Source organism: Phocoena sinus, chromosome 8, assembly GCF_008692025.1.
Source record: "Phocoena sinus isolate mPhoSin1 chromosome 8, mPhoSin1.pri, whole genome shotgun sequence".
NCBI classification, from domain to species: Eukaryota; Metazoa; Chordata; class Mammalia; order Artiodactyla; family Phocoenidae; genus Phocoena; species Phocoena sinus.
The window spans coordinates 29,161,958-29,186,557 of NC_045770.1; the positions used below are offsets into that span (position 1 = coordinate 29,161,958).

The following is a 24,600-nucleotide window of genomic DNA, read 5'->3' on the forward strand; positions in this document are numbered from 1 at the left end:
AGAGGGAATCTGAAAATCACAGTGAGGTTGTAATGTCCATAAAGACGAACAGACTCCTCCTGGGAAATTTATGAACACTGAAGAAGGCTGAGAGCCCCTAGTTGCTTGGTATAAAAATACTACAATTATTTATATATTCCCCTTACCTCCCACCCCCACATAAAGTGCCATAAGTCTAGTGTTGTAACATCAAAGTCAAGTTTATAATAAAGCACTTTATATAACAGATTGTGGGACTACTCCCCATTTGGCAAAAGACATATTCCTGAGCACCTTGAGATGTGTATCAGAGAGCCAGCCTTCTGGATGGCATCCTTTACCCCATGTGGCACAGCTGCTAGAGCCCATGGGTCTTGGTGCCAATCTTCGTGCATCACAGTTCATCCTTGATAGAGCTGGTTCTAGAACCCTAGTTTTTCAATTCTAACCCAACAACCATCAGTAGTTTGATTCATTTAGGTAGTAGTTACTGAGTACCTATTCCTTGCAAATGAAATCTGGATTGACTAGTGGTCTATAAGTGGCCTGAACTTTTTCTAATTTTCTAATTTAAGTTTATGCATATCCCACAAAAGATAGATAGATATTTAAGAAAAACCAGAAATGTTTGTCTTGGGGAACTGTAGTGACTCCAGCTGTTTTTTATTGGATTTAGTTATTTCAAATATCCTGAAATGGCATGTGTGCTTAGACTACAAAAAAAAAAAAAGTTGTAGTTTTTTCATCAGTATGCTGCTTCTAACTGTTGAAACCAAATAGTTTTAGGAGAGGTGGACTTAAATGACCTATATTTGGTCCTTCCAATAGGGGCAAAGCACTAGGAGAGGGGAGATAAAAAGATGATTAATTCTGCTTTCAAGGACCTTATGGTTTAGTGGACAAGAAACACCTAAATAAAGAAAAGGATAAATCAAAGTCTACAAAGTCAGTGCTATAATAGAAAGCAGAGAACGTGTGGTGAGTGTATAGTGAAGGGGTCAGAGGAGATGTAGGGTGAATGTGCCTCTTGACTTAGAAGATTAAAATGACATAGTGGACTGAGATGTCAGAGAAGGTAAACTAGAATGATAAAAGCATGGTTTTAAAAAAGGCATGGGGCTTCCCTGGTGGCGCAGTGGTTGAGAGTCCGCCTGCCGATGCAGGGGACACGGGTTTGTGCCCTGGTCCAGGAAGATCCCACATGCCGCGGAGCGGCTGGGCCTGTGAGCCATGGCAGCTGAGCCTGCGTGTCCGGAGCCTGTGCTCCGCAACGGGAGAGGCCACAACAGTGAGAGGCCCACGTACCGCAAAAAAAAATAATAAATAAATAAATAAATAGAAAAGGCATGGCCCTACTTCAAGCACTTGCTCTTCTATTGCCAAACCTGCACTGATATAGAGGCTGCTAGTGAGTGCCTGCTAAGAGAGTTCATAAAGAATTTTAGACTGTAAAGGCTCAATTTGCTTGTATTAAAATGATTACTGGCTAGCTCCAAGAATATAGAGAAGTTTAGCTGAACACTAGCAGATTCAGGAAGATAAAGAGAAAAAAGACTGGTGACACACATAACAGAATAGACTGATGAAAGGCCAGCACAGTGAAAGCTAACCAATAAACTTGACACCAGAAGAGACTGACCCAAGGAAACCATCTTCCTATTGAACAAAACAAACTGAATCAAACATGCATGGGAAGGAAAAAAAAAAATTGTTTTCTTACATTCAGTGTGAGGACCTTATTTTGTTTCACAATGAATTTTTGTATTCACAAAAAAATTGAAATGATTAATTTAGAAAAGGCTTTTAAATTTTTATCATAAGCTTATCACCACCTATGCTGTGTTTGCCAAGCATGTGAAATATAATATTGGGTTTATCTGTCCTCTAGAAAGAATCTCTAGGGTTCTATCATTTGTTGCCCCCTGAAAACAATTGCTATCAGCCCATCCAACTCTTTACGTGGACCTCCAATTGGTTTTCATAACAAAGACTACAGGTAGGTAAGGGCAAGAAGGAATTCAAGGAGAGATGAGGACAAAGTGAAGATCATGAATTGACAAAAGTCCTCTCATTTCAGGTGAAAAAATATGAAATTCATTGTATTTCTCAATACCAAAGAAAAAAGTACGTTCTGTGCAGTAGCCTGGTTTATTTGCAAGAACCCAGTGTACATTTCCAGTACAATCCGATAGATGAATGTGTGTGCCCAGGAGTACATGCTTGGGTATATGTAATTGACAACATCTTGAAAGTGACAGGTCAGTGCCTAGCAACGCACCTAGGAAGCCAGGTCATTTGACAGTGAGTAGACCTCTAGACGGAAATCTCCATCAGGGCTCATAGAATCTGCTCTTTGCACCCTGCTTCAAATCTTTAGACCTGGGCTCAGAAGTGCAAGAGTAATGAAAAAGCCTGAATTCAGACTCTGGCTCTACCACTGACTAGGTATGTGGCTGTGGACATGTTCTTTTCCCTACCCTCTCAGAGCCTCAATTTTCTCAAATGTAAAAGTGTAAAAGTGTAAAAGTAAGGGTAATGATAGTATGTAATTCCTAGCATTTATGGGGATTTCATGCAATTGTATATGTGAAGAACTTTTCATGCTACCTGATACTTAGGAATATAGATGGTCAATATAAAAAAGACCAGGCTGACTCTCCTTCCTCCCAAACCTGACCCTGAATGGATTAGAAACTGAACCAGTGAGTGCATTCACCAATGTACCATTGCCTTACACATCCCTTTCCTAGTGCTCAGATCCTAGAGCTCTTACCACAGCCCAGGTACCTCTGTGACTAGGCTGCACTTTCAGGCCAGAGCTGCAGAAAAAAGGGTGCTCCCTGAGGTTCTAGGCAGTGGCCCACATTGGATTACCATGTCCAGAGGAAGGCTCTGACAACAGTGGAGGCTTCTCAGCCTTTCTATCAGGTTGTCAGTACACAGCCCAAAGACGTAACTAATGTCAAAGATCCATGAGAAGGCAAGACTCAAATTCAAAAGGATGTAAAAAGAAGGATTATAACATTATGTACACCTGGGTGAAATAAGGGCAGCTAGGTGCAATTAATGAGCCTTTGAATGAAATTTGGAACGTCCTTGTTGCTCTGTAATATTCTGCTGTGGAGATTGAAGCGGGAATGGAAACGGCAGCTCCCCTCTTTGAGTTTGTACTGCTTGGCCTGCCTCCCTCACACCAGAGCCTGCCTCCCTCACACCAGAGCCTCCCTTCGGACCAGAGCACTGGAAGACTTAACTGCCACTCGTTCCCTTGTCTGGCTCCCTGCTCTGCTGCACTGCCTAGTCAGTCTTCTTTGACTGGAAATTCAACATCCCCTGCAGAAAGTCTGCAGTGGCACTTTGAAGTTATTTGCATCGACTCTGAAGAGCCTTTTAGTTCTCATTCTAAATTGAGTGCCTTTGTGGTTTCAATCCCCTGATAAGCAGGGCAGCTGGATTCTACAGCAGTCACACTGGGTCACAGTTCTGAGTCACATCAGTGAATTGATGCATAAAACTGACAACATCGTAAATCTCTTCATGGCAGGTAGGAAACGGAAATAACCAGTGCTAGTCGGTAAAACAGTTATACAATGTGAAGAGTTTTGTTCCAAGATGAGTAAGGCATACATGCCTATCCTGATTTGTTGACAGCACTTTGGGGGTTAGCTGAATTCCCACAGGTAATCATATTGTAGTTTGGTTTGGACATATTCTGGAGATAAGGGTGTAGCCATTTACCACCCCAGTCCTAGCACAATGCCATACGGGAAAGCTTGATACAGTGCCAGGAAGGTCGATCTTCCTCCTTCAGCTATACGGTTGCCTGCCATCCCCCCACTCTGCCTGATGTGGCAGAGACCATGAGGCAAAAGAGAGAATGACTTTGAGCCCAGTTTTCCTACTTAGTATTCACTTTGAGTGAGTAATACACATCTCAAAAGGGTGGGCGAAAAAAAAAGAGGGTGGGGAACAACGACAGGTGGTCCTATGTATCATATGCCTAGCAGAGGACTGGCTGAGCTCAAGTACACTCAGTACTGTCACTTCCTTCCTATCCCTCTCAGCCTTCCACATGCCACAACCCCTTCCTGCTAATAGGTGTTAGACAAAATATATTCCCATCATCACAAGCAACAGCTTTGGCCCTCTGCATTAGCCCTGTCCATAGCCCAGTAATGCACAGCCAGCATCAGTATTTATCTCAAGGTGACACTTGTAATGGATGATTGGTGCACTTCTTAATCCATTTACATAATCCTTTCTGCTTTGCTTGCAGTTATTTTCAGGGCTTTAGCAGCAATAAAATGGTTCCTTTCCCAAGACAGAGTTCATTCACTTTAAATCTGGCTTGATTATAGCTAAATTTATGACATGTCTTTACAAAGGAAGGGGAAAAAAGCAATAAATTATGCACAGTAATTATTTAGCATTTATTCAGCCCCCACAGTGTCCTGGGCTCAGCATGTAACAGTTGGGGGAAAATCCCTGCCCTTGAGAATCAAAGGCACTCAAGGCAGAGCATTAGTCCAATTGCCATTTAATTCCTTATTCAAGGGGTCATTGACCGTATGGCCAGCCTTTTAGCTGACTTCATGGGGTTAAGTGGATTCTCCACCCACTCGTGCCTTCTTTTATTTCTGTTTCATTCAGATGCATTCTACTGACAGCATCCTTAGCCTTTGACCTCTACCCCAAAAGAGCACTCCTTACCGTTCCTCAAGCAGTTTTGGTTTAGGACTAAGACATTTAATGGGGCTAGAATCCAGAGTAAGCCTGATGATAACTGCCTAACGTTTGTGGGATTCCTTCTGTGGTGGCCTGGCTGGTGACACGGGAAGTGCACTCGGAAATGGTGTGGAACCCGGAGGTGGCGGGCGGGGGGGGGGGGGGGGGGGGGCGGACAAAGGACTTTCTTATAACTGCATTCTTGTGAGAAGATAGTCATGTACATTCACCCGCCAGACAATTTGGATGCCAAATAGATGGGTGATTAGATGGATTTTGAGACCACAAATTAAAATGTAATTTATATACTACAATAATACAAATTTAACTCAAGTAAAATATTAATGACTAAAATTTGAAAATTTAGGGTGATGCTCTTAATTCATAGAAGTCCCAATAACCAACCCCCCCCAGATAATCATTTACATAGAATAACGGCCAAAAGAGAGAAATAGAGGAGAAAGATCTGAAAAAAAATTTTTTTTAAATTATTGACCATTTGACTTTAAAGGAAAAAATTGAAGGAAAAATCAAAATGAATCAAGATGAATAAAATAACCAGCATTAATTAATACCAGGCACACTGCATTCAATACTTCAAATATTGCTGTGAAATAAGTAAAGTTATACTATTTACATTTTATAGATGAAGAAGCAGAGGTTTGGAGCAATCAAGTAACTTTCCAACAAAAAGGAGACATAGCCATTATGTGAATGCAGCTGTAGCTTTACTGCAGAGCCCAAGCACTTAACCAGTATTCTATACTGCCATCTAGGACCCAATGCACAAATATCCATCATATTCACAACCCCCAAAAAGCCATGTCCTTTGACATTTTGGTTGACCTCGGAGTTAAAATGAAGCCAAAACCTTTTTATTCCTCACATTGACTTGTAAAATTTCACTGCCAGGTGCATCGATTAGAGTAATTCTTCCTGATGTGTCCCTGATATAATTCAAATTGTATTTAAGTAATGGCTTACAGTCAGGAGTTATTTAGAATCAAGAAGATACACACACACACACACGCACACATTTTTTTAAAGCAAAGACAATTATTTTAAATTGCTGAATGTTACATTTTCTTTCCTTGGAACTTTTTTTTTTTTACATTAAAAAAGTACAAGGAAAATTGAGCCAAGATATAGATTTAGCTAAGTTTTTGAAGGTTTTCTGTTTTCTGTTTCTGTTTTCTTTGCTGTTGTTGACTTTTTTTTTTTTGAAGGGCAGATAGGATCAAAAGAGAAATTAGATTTTCCATCTTTGGTGTTTGGGGTAGTAACTGAGATCCCAAGGATAGATTCAAGCCCCGGGTCAAGGCTGTCCTCACAGAATCTTCCCAGCCTGTTCGCAAAAATGTGTGCCGAGTGTGTATGCCATAGTCGTGCACTTGCTTACACGATGCTGTGTTTCTTACAGTTGACCTGGACAGGCTCAATGATGACGTCAAGCGTTACAGTTGCACTCCCAGGAATTACTCGGTCAACTTGAGAGAGGAGCTGAAGGTGACCAATGTGGTCTTCTTTCCACGCTGCCTCCTCGTGCAACGCTGTGGGGGAAACTGTGGCTGTGGAACTGTCAGCTGGAAGTCCTGTACGTGCAATTCAGGGAAAACTGTGAAGAAGTATCACGAGGTATGCCGTTTTCAGATTTCTTTGTTGCAGTGCTGCATTTAGCCCTTTTCAGCTGCAAAAGTCTTGTAATCTCTAGGCTGCTGGGAAACAGGGCCATTGCGTTGGTTGTTCACGTTGTTCACTGCACAGGGGCACCTCCCAGGGGGATGACTGGGAAATTGTACTCAAGCTAAATTTGCTAAGCTAGGTGCCCTGGGGATAGTGTATCCTGAAGAAGGGTTTCCTTTCTCTAACCCTTATTCATAATATACTATGTGGGTTGACAACAGTCTTGTTAGTATACACAGTCAAATGTATGATGCAGTAATTTGAGAGCTTACTTGGCTTCCTTATAGAAATATGATGGGATTCGTTTACAGTGTATGACTGCAAATCTAGGTTATGTTAAGAAAATGCTAAGAGCCAAACTTTAATTCAATCAAGTCATTGAAAAATGAAGCAAGGTAAAGATAGCAAAATATAAATTGTCAGAAAAGATACATTGTTGGAGACTTTTTCATTCTCTAAATATGGAAATATTTTTCTTCCAGAAGTACTAATTTTTCCTAAATATGACTGAGTGCTCTGAGGAATCAGCTCTGAAATTATGCAAAAATAAACAAAAGTAAACCTAAAGATATAAGAGGAACAAAAATTTAAGGAGAGCAGTAAACTTTGATGATAATAACAAGGAATTCATGTAAGCCTTTACTGTGTACCAGACATCATTGTAAGCGATCATTAGCTCACTTGGCAGTTTCTCCACAATGCTGACAGGGGAGTGCTATTTTTATTCCCTTTTTATAGATGAGTAAACTGAGACCAGCAGTAGATTGACCAGCGTGACTTGGTCAGTAACTCACAGAGCCAGGACCTAAACTGATCAACTGTTTCTAAAATCTATATTCTTATCACTAGTAACACTGTGCTCTCTTTGTTAAAAATATATAGCACTTTATTGAAGATTAAAGAAAGAGTGGACTTAAGGGGAGTTAGCACTGCTCTTGAAATTGACGGCAACCCTATTACTTCCTGATTTTGTGAGTCACTAAAGTTTAGAGATGCGGTTTTCATGTGTGTGAAATAGGACTAAGAAATTATATCCGATAATCCCGTACAGGATGGTTCTGGGGAATCACATAAAACGGTACATATGAAGTGCATTTTGTAAGATGTGAAACATCTTTTTGAAATATGTCTAAAATATAAACTAAAGGATTTCCCTGGTGGCACAGTGGTTAAGAATCGACCTGCCAATTCAGGGGACATGGGTTCAAGCCCTGGCTTGAGAAGATCCCACATGCCACGGAGCAACTAAGCCCGTTCGCCACAACTACTGAGGCTGCACTCTGGAGCCTGTGAGCCACAACTACTGAGCCCACATGCCACAACTACTGAAGCCCACACGCCTAGAGCCCATGCTCCGCAACAAGAGAAGCCACTGCAGAGAGAAGCCTGCACACTGCAATGAAGAGTAGCCCTGGCTCGCCTCAACTAGAGAAAGCCCATGCGCAGCAACAAAGACCCAATGCAGACCAAAAAAAAAAATATATATATATATATATACATAAGTATGAAGCAAACACTATTGTTAGGAATTATTGTTTGAGTTGCTTTTCATCAGTATCCACCAAAACAAAGGAATAGATGGTGCTCCCTAAATAAAAATCTCCCGCTTTATACAACCATTTTGTTATCCTGAAAACAATAAAGCAATAAGTTAGGAGGTAATTTCTGAGCTAAATGAAAAGGGATACGTCATAAGCAGTATTTTCAACTTGGGAAATGCAGGAGGTCGGAGACCATAATAACCCTGCTTACCTCAGACAGACGGGGACACACGATTTTAGACCTGCATAGAGCTGGTTTTCTTAGTCACAAGAATTTCTTACTCCACCCCACAGTTTTCAAAGTAAAAAAAATAACTGTTCTCATATCCAGAGAATGCTGTTGACTGTGTTCATTGTGTTTTATTTTTGTATGACCTGATGAACTCTAGATTGGACTTTGTCCTTTGTGTCTAAGAACGTGAATTTTGTATTGTTGAGTCATACCCTGAGGACAAATGCAGAATTCAGTAATTTGGTTCAAGTTAAAATAAGCCAGGAAGTGACAAGATCTCTACATAGTCTTAACTGTGAGGAAAAACATGTGAGTTCAGGCCTTTGATGCTTTATTTTCATCTTGACTCTCCGCTCAGATAGAAGTTGCAGTTTGATTTTTTTAAATTGCTTATTGTAGAAACACAGAGTTAAACATACACCCAAAAGGACCCTCACCTCCCAGACAGTTAACTCTGAAGGAGTCTGAAGGGCCCTTTTCTTAGGTCTATTCTCCTCTCTGTACACAGTAGCTGTTACCTGTAAATTTCTGTTCACAATTAATATCTAGAAGGGGAAGCCCTTGATCTCTTTGTTCAGTCACATGAGTGGGTCTAAAATGTTGGCATATTTTTAAAACTGCTGTCTAAATCATGTCTTTGAAACATGTCATGATATTTTTACTTCTCAGAGTCTGCTGAGCTCTGTACAAAGTCACTCTGCTGAGTTCTGGACAAAGGGACAAAACAGCATACCTGTTTTGTCAGTAACTGCATACCTGGAAAACACACAGCTGGCACACTTCCCCCAAACTCCTAAAATACCTTTGAAATGTGTCACAGTGACCACTCTGTCCAGTGCCCTGTGGAAAAGAGCAGGAGACTTGTTCCATTTGCAGAAGTGGGGGTTGCTTGAGCTCAGTCTCATTAGGGAAGAATCCTTATCCTCTATTCTATTAGTTCTATGTCTGTATTCTTAACTCAGAGAAATGAGAAACTGGTTTCCCCAGCTCCTGGTTGTAACTGATGAGATGTGAAATGAGTTTTCATGAGAGATGAGCACCCTTAAGGGGGTGACTAGAACTTGTCACATAAGCAGGCCTGTATGACTCCACAGATATTTCAAAGCTCAACATTTAAGGAATAAAATCCAAGAAATTAAAAATGTATAATTATAAAATTACCAATAATTAGAAATTGTAAATAGAAGGAAGTTAATATCATTGCTCTTTTCCCAGGTCATGTGACTTCTCCTGTAGGGCTCTGAGCATTTTTTCACTGTGCAATAAAGTGTTACCATCTTATTATTTCCTGTTCTCAAAATTTTGTAGGTATCCTGTTAAAGTATTTTTCCTTTTTCCTATTAACCTTTCTATGCTTCTTGGAATATGTAGGATATAAAAAAATACTTTTGGTAGTGATTCTTAAAAAAGGGAAAGTTCCAGAAAACATATTGTGTAGACAATTAGAGGATGCTATTATTTTAGTTATCTTTCCTTGATAATGTGTAATGAAGGGATATTTCCTAAAAATATGGTGACCTTTTAAATTAATATTTACTGGTTTATTTTTTTATCATTTGGTCTCCTGGCTATGTTCATTCAGTAAACAGCCAAAACCTTAGGAGGCAACAGAGAGAGAAAGATAGAAGTTAATTTTCTCTGTCCTTCCTCTCATGATTTCGTCACAATGCTGATATACCTGCACTATCTGGTAGAACTTTCTGCAGTGATAGGAATGTTCCATATCTGTACTATCCAATCTGGTAGTCACTAGCAACATGTGGTTATGGGGTATTTGAAATGTGTGTAATGCAAATGAGAAACTGAATTTTAAATTTTATTTAATTTTAACTAGTTTAACGTAAATAGCTACACATGGCTAGGGGATACCATATTGAACAGCATAAGCCTCTGTGTCTGGCATATTTACAACATCTAGAATCATTCCTGTTGCTTGAAAAAATGACTTCGGAGGATTCTTTTTATTTTAACTTTACTTTAAGTATATGAATTTTATATTAAAAATTTGCTGCCCATTACAGTTTGAGTTAGAAGATGTAAGCAGATATTTATATATATGAAACAAAAGATTAACTAGAGGTAATAAAATGTTGAGCTTTAGACTTGAGATAAAAGAACGGTACTTTTAATTTTTACATGTTTTAAGCATCTATCATTGAAACAAATTTCAGTAAAGTTGCAAATTGAAACCAGTGAGACAGGAAAGCAATTTTTTTCAAAAGGGTTCTACTCTATGGCAAAGGCAATGAGTTTTGGGGTTATGATTATAACTAACCATAACAAAAGTCAAGAAAATCTCTTTTCTATTCTTTTTCTGGAAACAGCATTTCTAGAGCTTATATAGAGTCTCCTTGCTTCTTCCCCTTTCTCCCTCTTTGAGTGAGACCATGAGACAACGCTCTTGCGGCCTTTCCTGTGTGTTCTTAGAAGAGACAAGACAATAGAGAAAAAAAAATCACACAACTCAAGAGAGAAGATGTGGGCTCACATGGGAGGCCACCTAGGGCCAGCTACTTAAGACTCCCCAGGGCCTTGAGTTTGCTCACTTACTCCCCATGATAACCTACAATTTTGAGTTCCCTGACAGATCTGAAATTATATGATATCCATTCACCTACTCCCTAAATCTTATTTTACTGAAATTTTATTAGGAATGTAAACAAATTGGTGGTTGAAGTGCTAAGTAAATGCAAAAGAACAAAGATATATGATCTGGAACAGTTACTGTTTATAGAATGCTTATGAAAAAGTTTATTTGCTCTTCGGTAGTAATACCTGTGCTACTTATCTCTTGGGGATCCTGGTAGAATGAAAGCATCTGAAGACTGTAAAGCACTAGACAGATGTGGGTGGAATTTTCCGAGAATGTGGTTGGGCCTTCTCAGTTCTGACTCCCTTATGACCCAAATGACTCACTGGTGAAGTGATTCTCTAAGTACTACAAAGTGCATTCATCCTTTCCCTTGTAGATCTGGCTTCACATTAGGCCTTCCTGCCAAAGTCTAGCAAACCTGCCTTGGGGCATGATACTCCCCAGGTAGACAAAGACCTATCTGTGACATGAATGATAATCAATGCTAATGCAGTGCTTTGAAACTTGGTGGCCAGCTAGGCTTCCATTATGTTTTCTGCAATGGGTGGGCTGAATGTGTAGTCATTAACCCTCTAAAGCGCTGTCAAAATCATTTACCTGTTTAGTTCTCTGAAGGTAGAACTGTGGCTAAATACACCCCAAAGTGCTCACAGAAGATTTCAATTATAAGTAAATGTTCACTTACTTTTAGAGGTCAAGATTGCATTTTGAAAATTCATGAGCATTGTATAGACCCATAGTATAACCCCCGCTTTGGTCACCTTCATACTTAGCTTGTCAGCAAAACAGTGCTGAACTGTTATTTGTGTCTTTCTCATTGAGGACTATGTCTCAGCTTCCCTTGAAACTATCACCTGCAAGATGAGCAATGACCCAGGTAGAAAATAATATGTTATCCTTTCTCAAAATATTTTTGCTTTTAGTCACTTTGAGTTTCAGAAAAGTTGACTACCAGCCCTTAAAAATCTTAACATTTTTCATAAAGTCTATAAGCATGAAAGAAATCAAAATGGAAGCAAAAAATACGAAGCTTTTTTTTTCTTAAGATAAGAAACTATGTGTACTGAATGCTACCTGCTTTAGGAATTGGGTAGAACCTTAAATAACCTCTTAATCATTCAGGTTTATACAATGCATGTGTCCTGAAATATGTACTTGTGTTCCTATGTCAGCCATTAATTTGAGAACTGTCAAGACCTTAACAACCTTTTTTATATTCCCAGTAAACAAGAACTCAACTTGGCAGATAGATTTTCTGCCTAGTGTTGTTTTATTAGTGTAATAGCTTTTCGGCAATGATTCATTCAGTGGTTTATCGGCAACAAGGCGAGTAACCGTAGTTAAATATCTTTTGTGTTATGGTAATTTGCAAACTGAGAATCTTTGATTTTGTGTAGTGGTATGAAAGCTGCTGGCTCAGTCATTCTGCATTTAGTAAAAGTCAACTTTCCTTGGCTTCATGTGGTTTTCCAGATGGTGGAGAAGGGCCAAGATTGCCATTTTCACCCATAGGTGATAAGAAATGGCTGGCTGCTCTTCCATGGATTTTTATTTCAGTGTGTGTGCTTGCAGCTGCGAATGAAAGCTCAGAAAATAGGAAAGCATTTTGTGATGGTACCTATTAGTGTGTCCTTTGGCAGCTGTAATTAATTCAATGGTTCCTTTCCTTTAAAGGTGACCAGATAACTCATAGACAGTTTGCTTTCTCAGATAAAGGCTTTTCATTTTTCTTTTAACTTTTCATGCTCTCTCAAATCAGCTTTGCTTTCTTCCTCCTTTCAATGCTGTATACCTGAACCTAAGACTATTACATGGTCTGAAAGCTTTGAACATCAGTGCTGTGATCAGCCAGTAAAGCGGTCCAATTTCCACTTTGTTCAAACAACGCTTTCCTGTCTTGTCTGGAAAAGTGTCTGCCAATTCATTTTTCTCCTCTTATCAGCAAAACACATATATACTGTGCTCACAAGGCTTAACATAAAACACAGGGAAAATCCCTGAACAATCAGGAGACCAGTTAGAAAAACTGGCCAGGCTCTGCTCTCATCCCAAAGCACACACTTTCATTTGTCGTCAAAAGAGGAAGCAAATCAACAGAGCACTGATTTTATAGATATCAGTCATGGCAACATATTAGGCTTTGATAATGGTCTTTTTTAAACAGGGAATATTTATCATATGCTCAGCTTCTTAGGAATAATTTTCTTACCCTGAATATTCAAACTCCCAAATCTGGTTTATAGGCTGGACAACAGTGACTAATATTAGAGAAATTCTTGGCAAAGTTGTAGGAACCCAACCCTTAACCCCTTCCAAGGCATTTTGACCAAATACGGCACAGTAGGGCTTTCATATCTGTCATGGGCAGGGTATTTAATACCACAAAATGCAATATACTCTTCATCCATTGCTTTGGTTACTTTTTTTTTCACAGAGACGCAACAGCTTTTATTTTCTTTAGAGACCCAGCAGGAGAGCACATGGGAGCAGGGAAAGGCAAATGTCATTGCCATTCTGCTCTCGATGCTTGAAATTTTATTTCACAATCGTGAAAGGCTTAAAAGTGATGCAAAGCATAGGCCACTTCATTTTGGCCTCTGCTTTATTTCTTGGCTTGTTTTGTTTTGCCCCGTCTGTTTGTTGGAGGTTGGGGTAGAGGAGATGCAGGGAGGAGACACCGTGAACATACGTACCCATACTTCTGCACTGGCATCACCCACCACGTTCACCCAGGTACATTCTTTAGCAGCTACTGTGTTCCCAACATGCTGCTGACCTGCACAAACAAAATTTCAATTTCCAGGCAAGGGCACTAGTTAGGCCACATGGAGTCAAATACTGGTTACACCAGTCACTGGCTCTGTAACCTTAATCTCTCTCTTTCCTTATCTGGGAACAAAATTAGAGAAGTACCTATCTCATAGTATTGCAGTGACATCCAAAACATTTAATAATTGCAAAGTCACAACAGTGGCATCTAGTAAAAACTCAATAATGTTAGTGATTGTTTTTGCTATCCTTGTCCTCAAGGCACTTGTAATACAATTAATAGAGAGAAAGCATCATACGTCATGTGAACTTATGTGATACATAGTGTAAGTGCAGTAGAATTGCAGGTAAAATAGATAAGTAGCTATCAAAACTGGCATCTGGACTACCTTTACTGCAATCAAGTAGTTTTGAGTCTTTATGCCTCCCTCATGAACTCTCCAGGGGCATTCCTTCCCACCCAACCCACCCCAGTTTTGTATTCACAATATTCTTTTGAAGCTCTTCTACAAGTGGGACTCGGTATTTCACTCTGTGTTAACAGAGTCCAGGCTCCTTAGCTTTATTGAACATTGAACAAATGACCTGCCCCACAGAACTCTCATGGAACAACAGGGCTAAATGCTAAAGTAAAGGGGACACATGAGGACTGAGGACTGTAGGCCTAGTGTCCTAATAGATGCTTTTGGTTTGTTTATGACTTGAAACAGGTAATGTGAGGGTGAGAAAATTGCTGGGAAGACAATTCATAGTAAAAATTTGTGGGGATGCCATGAAAAGTTATACAGCCTTGAAAGCATCTAATCTTCATCTAGGACCAACGCATACCAAGCATCAGGTCCCCATTTCAGTTCACATGTGTGCCTGACACAGTTTTGAGACACAAAAGGAAATCATAACCACATTGGAGAGGTGTTGGGTCCTTGGGTTCGAGTGTGCTAGAAGCCTAGAGGACAAAAGCCCTGCTCCCAGCTCCAGGTTGCCAGAAGACTCTGGCACCTGACCTCCTTTGGAATCTCAGTTCTCCTGCCTATAAATTGTGAATAAAGATACCTTATCTACTGTGTGACAAGGTTTGTCTGAGGGCAAACGAAATAGTGCATCTGTGCAAATTCTTTGAAAACCATAAAATGCTACATAATACGTGTAGCATATGGTGTCATGCAGAGTTTAGAGTCTAAAAGGGAAAGAACAAAATCAAAAATAAAGGCTAACAGGAGCTTCAGAATATAAAACAAGAAACAAACTGACTGTGGAGTGTATAGAAAACCAGTATTTGTGCATATGATGGCAAATATTGACTTCAGTGAAGGCCACACTAGGGAAGAAGAGTTAGCTCCTATTTAAACTTAATAATTCAAAAAATTACATTTAAACCTATTAATGTAAAAAATTAAGGATATACTTTATTAATTCAAGAAATGTCATACTGTTATACAGGTATTAATGTACCAAGATCTTAGTGGAGCATGATCTGTTTCGAATTGTAATAGGTATTATATCTTAACAAATATGTAAGAACATACACACATTTTCAGTTATTTATGGCCACTAATGACCTTCGTCAGGGCAAAATGCTTTACATCAAGCAAACATTTAGCAATAGCAGCATATTATGTTCATGACTTTATTCGTTGTCCTGTCTGAAGAGATAATAATATGCTCAGTATTATATTTATCCATAACACATGCTTTGGTCAGAAGAATCCTTATGATAATATTTGGGACAGCACTTGGCACAAAGCAGCCCCTTAGAAAGCTCTCAGTAAATACCTGCTCAGACACCTGAAGTCATCGTGGTACTGCAGGTAGGTAATGCAGGAGGCATTACTCAGTGATCAGTGAACTCCATTACTTTAAGGAGTTGATGATTGTCTGTAAAAACATTTACATGTGTGCAATCTAAGAGCGAGCACATAGCTTTCATTGGATCCTCAAAGGCTTAAGAACCAGTTGTTATAAAGAGAATAAGTGGTATGTAGTTGAGTTATACTCCAGGTGCTTTCTAACAGGAAATGCTTTTTGTCCTAGGTGTTAAAGTTTGAGCCTGGCCATTTCAAGAGGAGGGGCAGAGCGAAGCACATGGCTCTCGTTGACATCCAGTTAGATCACCATGAGCGGTGCGACTGTATCTGCAGCTCAAGACCACCTCGATAAAAGAATGTGCACATACTTACATTAAGCACGAAAGAACCTTTATTTTAAGGAGGGTGTGGTAAGGGACCCCTTTCCCACCAGCAACCGAACTTACTATTAGCTTGCAAAGCAATGAATACAAGTGGCTGCTGAGTTTCAACCTAGCTTTGTTAGTGCCATGAGTAGAAAGGTGTATCATCAATCTCTATATCCAAGAATATAGGATTGCATTTAATAATAGTGTCTGAGGATATATATGTATATATATATCCATGTCTCTGTGTAAATAGATCATATGGTTTATTCAGTATATATAACCAGGTACACCAGAGCTTACATATGGTTTAATTACCTAGACCCTTAAAATCTGACAAAATAAGGGACATAGTAAATACATGGAACATGTCTTTGAAGATTTGGAAGATGAATTTAAGTTTTGAATCACAAAACAATTTTGGATCTTGCTCTTTTAAAGAAAGCACCATGTATATTAAAAACCAATAAATGAGATTTTCTTATGCATATATCTTAATTATAAAAAAAGAAAAAATATGGTTTCTGGGAAAAGCACATTCCTAACCATTTTTCTCACGAGACGTACTACATACTTGGCTATAAAGACAATAATTACCTGTCTCCAAAAGCATGACATAATAATATAAGTGCTTTAGAAATAAAGCCATTAAGGCTTCTTTTTATGTGTCTTGCTGACACATGCAAATTCATTAACACCTATCTCCAAAAAATTCTCACAAGGTTTATTATTATAGTTCTATAAGAGACAATTTATAAGCTATAGCAGAATTGTTTCTTTTCAAAAACCTCTCCACGGAAGTAACTCCTTTGGAGGATGGCATGAGGACTCTGCATGAGCCTTTCAAAATAGTGTTCATTGAAAAATGTGGGCAGTTGAAAGTCAAAAAAGTGAGCATTGAAATGTTAACATAACTGGGAATCAGATGGAATATTTGAATGGGATCCATATTTAATAATGGATACATACTCTCCAAATTATGCCAGTTAATTTTACGTATCTTGCTTTTGTGTTTCTGTCTCTTCAATATACAGACATGGATTTACAATCACATTTTATATTTGGCAAGCCATTATGGACTATTTATAGCCTAGAAGCTTTTGTGTACTAAAACAACCCAGTTTTATTGATGTAGATTCCTAATCATGTACTCACTCACCATTCAATTCAGATGAATTCCTGTTTCTGAACTAAGTGAAATTAGATCTGGGGTCTCTGGTTCTTTCCAAATCTATGGAGCTTGTTCTAAGAAGCCACACTGGAAATTGTGGGTGCACAAGTTCGGGCCTGCTCTACAATAGGAAGCAGTCTTTGCACTGGGGGTTATTATTGGTACTTAGAGTAATTTTTCCTCCCCGGCTCCTTAATGTCTGTTAAGACCTCAGAGACTGACTCCAGGCATAAGAAGTGATTCATCATTCTCCAAAGCAAGTCTCTTAAGAGAGTGACACTGAAATCAAGATAGCTCAGGGGCTGCTCAGAGAGAATGACAATTTTCTTCTCACCTTGAAAGAAAATAGGAGAGCCAGTTTCTTCCCTGAGTCCAGGGCCCTACTGACTACAGCCAAGTTGAGTGAGGGCTATGTGACTGGGGCTCAATAAGTCCCAGTGTCAGAGGAGTGGCCTAAATATACTTGGATTTCTGAGCGTGGTGCTTTCAGGACCAAGTTCTCAACCATCCTTAGGAGCTCATTTCTGCTCAGCTCTTTGAAAGGCCAATGCTTATTGAAGATGTTCCTTCAAAAATTCCCTGAAAATGTCCAGTGTTTTTACCTCGGGGGATGACTGGTAAAAATAAATACTCTATTGCTGAGTTGCCCGAAATCCCAGATCACAATCAGAAATAGCTGAGGCAGACCCTCTAGTAATCAGGAACCACTCTTCCCCTTCATGCCTCTTACAAGTTTCCTATGAAAACATAGCCTTCCTGTACCAAAACCTAAATTTGTGTTATATCACTGTAGCTTGGTCAGCTGTAAGTATGAAGAATTAGAGTGTTCTACCCAGTTTTCAATAAATCTTCCAGGTTGCAATAACCAGGATGGTTTTCAGTTAAAGCCCCATTTGTACTTTTTATTTATTAGCTGAAATGTAAGCAGGCATATTCACTCACCTCTTTTTTTCTTTCCTGAGTGTTTTATTAAAACGTCTCCCTTGGTTATCTGTTATCTATTGCACTTCTAACATGTAGCCAATAAACCTGTTTCACTGCCATCAAAGGGATAAAAAGCTCACCGTACAAATTACATTTCAAAATAAATCCTAATAAATCCTCATTTCTGCATGGCTCACACACCTGGAATAATGCCTTCTGTTCAATATGTTCTTATAGGGCAGAGCACTTTTGTAAGTAGAATTTTTCATGTTTTTTGTCATATCAATAACATGCAGCTTTTTTGTCTTGTAGCATTTTCTATAACAAATGTAATATGCCTCCTATCTTCATGAAAAATAAATATTGCTTACGAACAAAACTACTCCATTATTTAGTACTCAACTGCAGTTTTAAAAGGTGCACAATGTTACAAACTTACTTCCCCAAACACATGCAGCTGCTTGGAGTGACAAGATTGGGTGATTTCTGCAGGCCTGGTTTTTCTAAAATAAACAGTATTTTAGAACGTTGTTCCCTGAAAACAGGCTTTTACTTTGTCCCTTCCTGAAGCCACCGGAAACCGGAAATTAAGTGGGACTTGGGTTTTGTTGTTTTCTTGCTGCTGTTGTTGCTTCTTTGTTTGACTGTTTGTTCCCTGCAGGCGTTTTAATGAAAGATATTCTCCTCTGACATTCCTTACTTTGGAGAGTACACAGCCTCTCTCTCCTTGCGGACCTGGAATCAATAACATTATGTCCACCCTCACACCTTTTCCCCTCTAGATGGACACCCCAGCTGGTGGGCAAGTGTTATAAGCTCAGTTGTTTATAATCAATACTTTATTTCATTATTTGGAAACAAACACCCCCAAATAATGCCTGAACCTAAAGCGTACATTAAAGTAACCAAAAATATTTTAAAATAATAGATTTAAAGATCATATGTAGTTTTCCTTCATAACATGAGTGCTTTCAGCTGGACAGTAAATTATGAACCATCTCAAATCATGTGAAGGCAGATGATCAATCTGGTAGCATTTGTAAGGATTCCTGGGAAGTGATCGGTGGGAGTTGGGGACTTTTCCTCCCAGCAGGTGGGGGGCTGCAAGTATCATAGTGCACCAGAGAGAAAGCTAGAAGGCCTTGGGTATAGTGACAAGTCTGCCACTTTCTGGACCAGTTTAGGAGCTACACTCCTATAGAGTTTGGTGTGTGACGTGTTGGTGGGGGGCAGGGGCAGCGAGAGTGGGGGCGCAAAATCTGAAGAGAGCTCTTCTCTCTGCAAGAAATTTTGCTTTTGCTCCTAGCTCAGTCTTCATCATCATCCCACTGGAGACAGGATGACAACGGCACAGGGTTGGATGAAACTCTTCCACTTTATTTAGTTTAGTGGTTTTGAGTTTGGGGAAAGGGAGTAGAGACATGTATTCTGTGGCAAGAATCAATTTTACTATCGGAAATACCAGCTAATGTGTGAGTCAAAGTATGAGGAAAAATGGGGAAGGATGTAGAGTAGTTCATTTAGCTAACCTGGATTTTCATGTACAAAAATCATGCTAGCCATATATATATAAAAAGTATTTTAATGCAAATACATTAAGAATTTCATTTTATTTCCTGAAAGGTGCATGTGTCCAGTTTTATATTAGTAACTCAACAGATGTCCAAAGTTTTCATATTCTCCTAGGGTCCTCTGATAGAACATTAAATTAAATTCATAGATTAGTATTCATGCCTGAAATTCTAGGCAATACAATTTTATTTATTGACAGCTCTGATCAAATATGCTAGAAGAGAGAATATTTATAATTCACTGGTTTTATTGACATTCACTTAAATTCTGTTGTTTTTTAATGATCAACTTACTTAAAGACTACACAGGCCTTTAGAACTTAACATAATACACTGGGATATCTCCCAAATATCATAGTTTATCAACAGTGGATAAGCAACTAATCACTTAATTTAAGACTTTGTGCTTGATGTTCACGTTATAGTTCAGAATTTGCAAGTAAATTTTTATCTTTTTTAAGTAAATTTAAATTCTATAGAGATCTCTAAAAATTCTTTAGTAGATCGCATTAGAACAGAGGGGAGCTGAGTCCATAATAAAGGCTAATATATTCAGTGCAGCAAGTTATGGGCCAAGAAATCTTCATTTTCTAATAAAGCTATTTGATTTTCTAATTATTTTAAACTGTTGAATACTGGTTTCCAGGCTTAGTGGCCAGAAACCAAATGTTAAAATCACTCTTGGGTTCAATTTATATTTTAAATAATGACAGTAATACAAATTCTCTTTTAAGAATTCAGGTCTCTGTGTCATATTCTCTAATCTCTATCCTTGATTGAGGCAATATTACAAATTCATTCTCTTCAAGTATCTTCTAGCCTTTCCTTTTCTCCTTGTGACTTCCTCATTGCTCCTCTTTCTCACCAGTCTCTACCCACCAGACTTCAAGTCAGAGAAAGTCAGGAGCGATGTGTACTTTGGGAAGGCACAGGAGATGGGGTCATTTAAGGAGATCAGGAGGTCCAATGCATGGTTTACCAATTGAGCAATTAGTAGGTTAAAACTGCCAAATGTTAAGAAATCACTGCATTTTGAGAGTTGAACACGTCAAGTAAATATTTCCCAATATTGTCCATTTTTTGTGTAAACTTCAAAATATGGTGATGAATGTTATTGACTTCTATCAAAAGGAATTTAGCCATAGGCAATATGAGGAAAACTGGCTAAATGTTTTATATATTCATTCAACAACAAAATGTTTTAAAATGCATGTATGCTTTGAATTTTAAAATGCAAGATCCACAACAGGGGATAAAACTAGAGAAAGATGTTCTAGGTGAGATAAACAACAGCAACAAAAAACCTAAAGATCCCCCAGCAAAAATACATAAGGTAAATGTGGGCAGTTCAAAGACCAGAGAGTAAAGTGGCAGAAAGGAAAGTAAGCTATATAGAGGAACAATTGGTGGTATGTTTGAAAAGGTAGATAAGTACCTGATTATGCAAAGTCTTCTGTGGCTGGTTAGCAAAGAGGTTTGTCTTTTACACATGGTAGAGGAAGCCATGGGGGCTTCTGAGCATAGTGGGGGCTGCAAGTGTCATAATGCATCAGAGACAAAGTTAGAAGGCCTTGGGTATAGTAACAAGTCTGCCACTTTCTGGACCTATGTTTCCTCATTTACAAATTAGAAGGATAAGATGTTCTACAGGTCCTTCCAACAGAACAATTCTGCAATTCTGTATTTTGGAAAGTGGCAGTCTGCAGGAAGGACAGAGGTAGGGATACAAATTATGAAACTCTTAAAGTTGTAGTGAAACCAGGTCCCCCTAAAACCGAGTTCTTCTGCCACCCCTCAAGGTTGAGAAGTATCAAAGAAAAGGGGGGATTGAAACTGAGCAGGACCCTGTGGTGCCCCTCACCCAAGTACAAAGCGCTCTCTGTGTCCCCCATTTCTTGTTTATAGGAAAATGGCTTTCACCTCCTAGACCTTCTTTGAGTTCCAAAGGGCAGATTCAAACAGTTACTAATTAGGGGAGTGAGAGGATGCAGAAACAACAATAGTGCAGGGATGGGTCCTGGTCCTAGTTCCTCCTGGAGGGATGGATGTGCATAACAGTTTGATACACATCTCTGGGTTCTTCTACAGGAACTAAGGCCCCAGCCCACATGGAAGAGGACTTCAGGCTGAGCACAAGCTCTTGGACCCCAGACTGGTTGGAACCAGAAGGCTGATGATTGAGATTCCTGGAACACCACCCTGTTACCTCACCACCAACCAGTCAGAGGAGAGTCACACACACCCTGCTGTCCTCCTCCCAAATTTTGCCTATAAAAACCTCTTCCCTGGAACCCATCAGAGAGTTCAAGTCTTTTGAGCATGAGCCGCCCCATTCTCCTTTCATGGCCCTACAACAAATAATCTTTTCTTGGCTCCAAACTCCTACATTTTGGTTTGTTTGGTCTGACTGTGTGTTAGGCACACACACTTGGGTTTGACAACACTAGGGGCGAGACAGTAAGGACAAAAGTGAGACCTCAGAGACAGGAAGGCATGTAGGTCCCCTGTGGTTGTGCAGGCTGTGCATTAAAAATCTCTAGGAGGTGCTGTTTGCCTAGACTAAGACTAACCAACCGCAAAAGACGTTGACAAGAGGATTCAACAGTCGTAATGGCTGAATGGGTAGGGCAATGCAGGCTTGGGGGTGTCCTGGAAGAGAGAAGCATGTGGGTTGGAATTTTGAGAGTATTCTCAGAAAACTGGGGAGGCAGGAAGAGAGGGTAATTTTGAGAGAAGAGATCATGTCTCCCAGAAAAGCCAGGGCTTGTAATGTTTACTGGGAGTCATCCTTAGAGTGGCAAGGCTGAAATCACGAGAAGATAAAGAACGGAACCTAAAGGACATCCATGACCACAGAGAAGAAGAAAACAGAGGAATTCACAAGGCTCACAAATACGTGTTCCAAAAATTTGATAAATACTAACCAAGGGCTAACTAGCCCTCATTAAGTGTGAGACATAACAGATTTAGAGAACAATAAAACAGCCATGTTTCCTGCTCTTATCAAACTAGATAAGGAAGGGTAGATATTAAACAAAAAAGTAAATAATTCATTATATTTGTGGAAAGAAAAGCATAATATGGGATGACGTTAAAAGGTAGAATTTAGATCAGGTGCAGGAAGGGATTCCTTAAGAAAATGACATCAAAGCAGAAACAGAAAATGGAATAAATATTAAATAAATATTAACCAGGGGAAAAGTAGAAGGAGAATGTGGCATTAGAAATGAAAAAAAAAAAGGGTGACTAGATTAGAGAAATATTTTGAATGTTTAATCAACCAGTCAGTGATGGATTGGGTGTGGAGAGAGAAGTGAAGGAAGATGTCAAGGATTTTTCCAAGGCTTCTGGCATAACAAACTAGGCCGATAGAGATGCCATTTGTTGAGACTGGAGACAGGGGAAGAGGAGGAGATTTGTATATCAAGAATTCACTGTAAGATATTAATGCCAAATGGTCTTTGACATATCCAGTTGAAGATACGAAGTAGGCAGTTAGGTCAGTGGGTCTCAAGCTCAGAAGAGGGGTCTGGGAATAATACGTAAATTTAAGAGTCATCCACATGTAGCTATTAAAAGCTACAGGGATGGTTGAGTCACTTAGAGGAGGGTGAAGATTGAGGAGAAAAGGGATCACAGGGCAATTGCAAGAGTATAAAAATATCCCGACTGCCAGAGGAGGAAATTGTTCCAAGGGGACTGGGCAAGTTTTATCAAGTATCGCAGAGAAGATGTAGGAGAAACCTACTGATTTAACTGCCCAGAAACACCCCTGTGTTTCTAAACATGATGCTGTTGAGCACTTGAAATGTGACTGTAGGGCTGAAGACTTTTTAATTGTACTCAATTTTAATTAATTTACATTTAAAGGTAAATAGCCACATGTGACTAGTGGCTACAGTATCAGACAATGCAGCTCTAGACTCTAGACATCACCCACAATGTTGCAGCCACAATAACACTTCACAGCAACACACACACACACACACACACACACATCTCAGCTGAATATCTAGGGTTGTGGCACTTGATCTAAGCAGGGATCTAAGTCTTTCTCAGGATATGTGAAACTAAGAAGAGATCCAGACAGTCTCTCTTTGGTTATTTTGAAGGTGGAATGTAAAAATCAATGGCTATTGGCAGCCATACTCCTTCCACATAGACCAAAAAGACCAGAAAAAGTCATACTACAAAGGGAGAGAGGGAAAAATGACACCAACATAGAGAAGCTAGCTGAGGGTCCTGAGAGAGTCCCTCATTCCTGTGGGTCTTGATGTCTGGACAAATCCCTCTCTTGGGTTCTCTGAGAATATCAAGTGGTTGAGGTGTGAGTCAGATGGTGAAGTATTGTGGAGGGAAGAGTTGTGATGAAATGGAAGTTTTGAATGAAAATTACCTGCTGCAGAGCTTGATTAGTGAGTGGAAGGAGAGAGAAACAGTTGGTTCTTATCACCATGATCACTGAGTTAGCAAATACCGAATCACAGCTCTGAAGGGAAATACAGGCTTAGGTTCCTAGGAGCCTCTAGTCACTACTTTTTCATCAACTGATAGATGCATAACCTTGTTTTATGTGTGTTTATGATTAAGGAAACCTTATTTTAATAAATATTATTGATCCATTAACATTGAACTCACAGCCAACAGCACTATAATTCATGCCTAAATGAAGCTTGTCTAACACATTTTCAGCATAAGGTGCATCACAGCCTTCCTGTGCTTGGGAACACCAGACAGCACTTCAGCTACACTTTGGGGCTATTTTAGATGCCAAAATCAGCACAAAAATGCAAAGCATGTCACTAAAAGGACACTTGTTTACAGGATGAGAGCTGAAACAAGAGGGCAGTGTGTTGCCTTGTTTGGCCTCAGCTGGGAACATGTGTTGGACAGCTCAAATTTTTCACCACTCTGCACGTCTGCAAATGACGACAAAAATACTTCATGTATTAATTTTGGAGTTACATATAAATTTTAGAGAGTGGGCAAATTTTCAAATACACAAGCTGCAAATAATGGATATTAACTGTAATATCAGTGCCCATTTATGGAGTGTTTACAATGTGCTAGGAATTTTTCTGATGCTTACATGTATTTGCTTAATTCTCATAATAACCCAATGATAAATGGGTCTTATGAAATTAAAAAATTAATGCATGCAACATTTTTATTATAAAGCAATGTTATCATGCCTGTTATGTTTTATAAAGATGAAAAAGTAAAGCATGGAGAGTTTAAGTAA

The 24,600-nt window shown here is 39.3% G+C and overlaps 1 protein-coding gene across 4 annotated transcripts in view; it reads left to right on the forward strand.

Moving 5' to 3' along the window:
- PDGFD (platelet derived growth factor D) overlaps positions 1-18,160 on the forward strand; it is a 246,223-nt gene extending 228,063 nt beyond the window's left edge. For all 4 annotated transcript variants that reach the window (XM_032641705.1, XM_032641706.1, XM_032641707.1 and 1 more), the window contains 2 exons: positions 6,125-6,339; positions 15,554-18,160. In XM_032641705.1, coding sequence (XP_032497596.1) covers positions 6,125-6,339; positions 15,554-15,679 — 341 coding nt within the window. In that variant the 3' untranslated portion in view covers positions 15,680-18,160. The remainder of the gene's footprint in view (positions 1-6,124; positions 6,340-15,553) is intronic.
- The last annotated feature ends 6,440 nt before the right edge of the window (positions 18,161-24,600 follow it).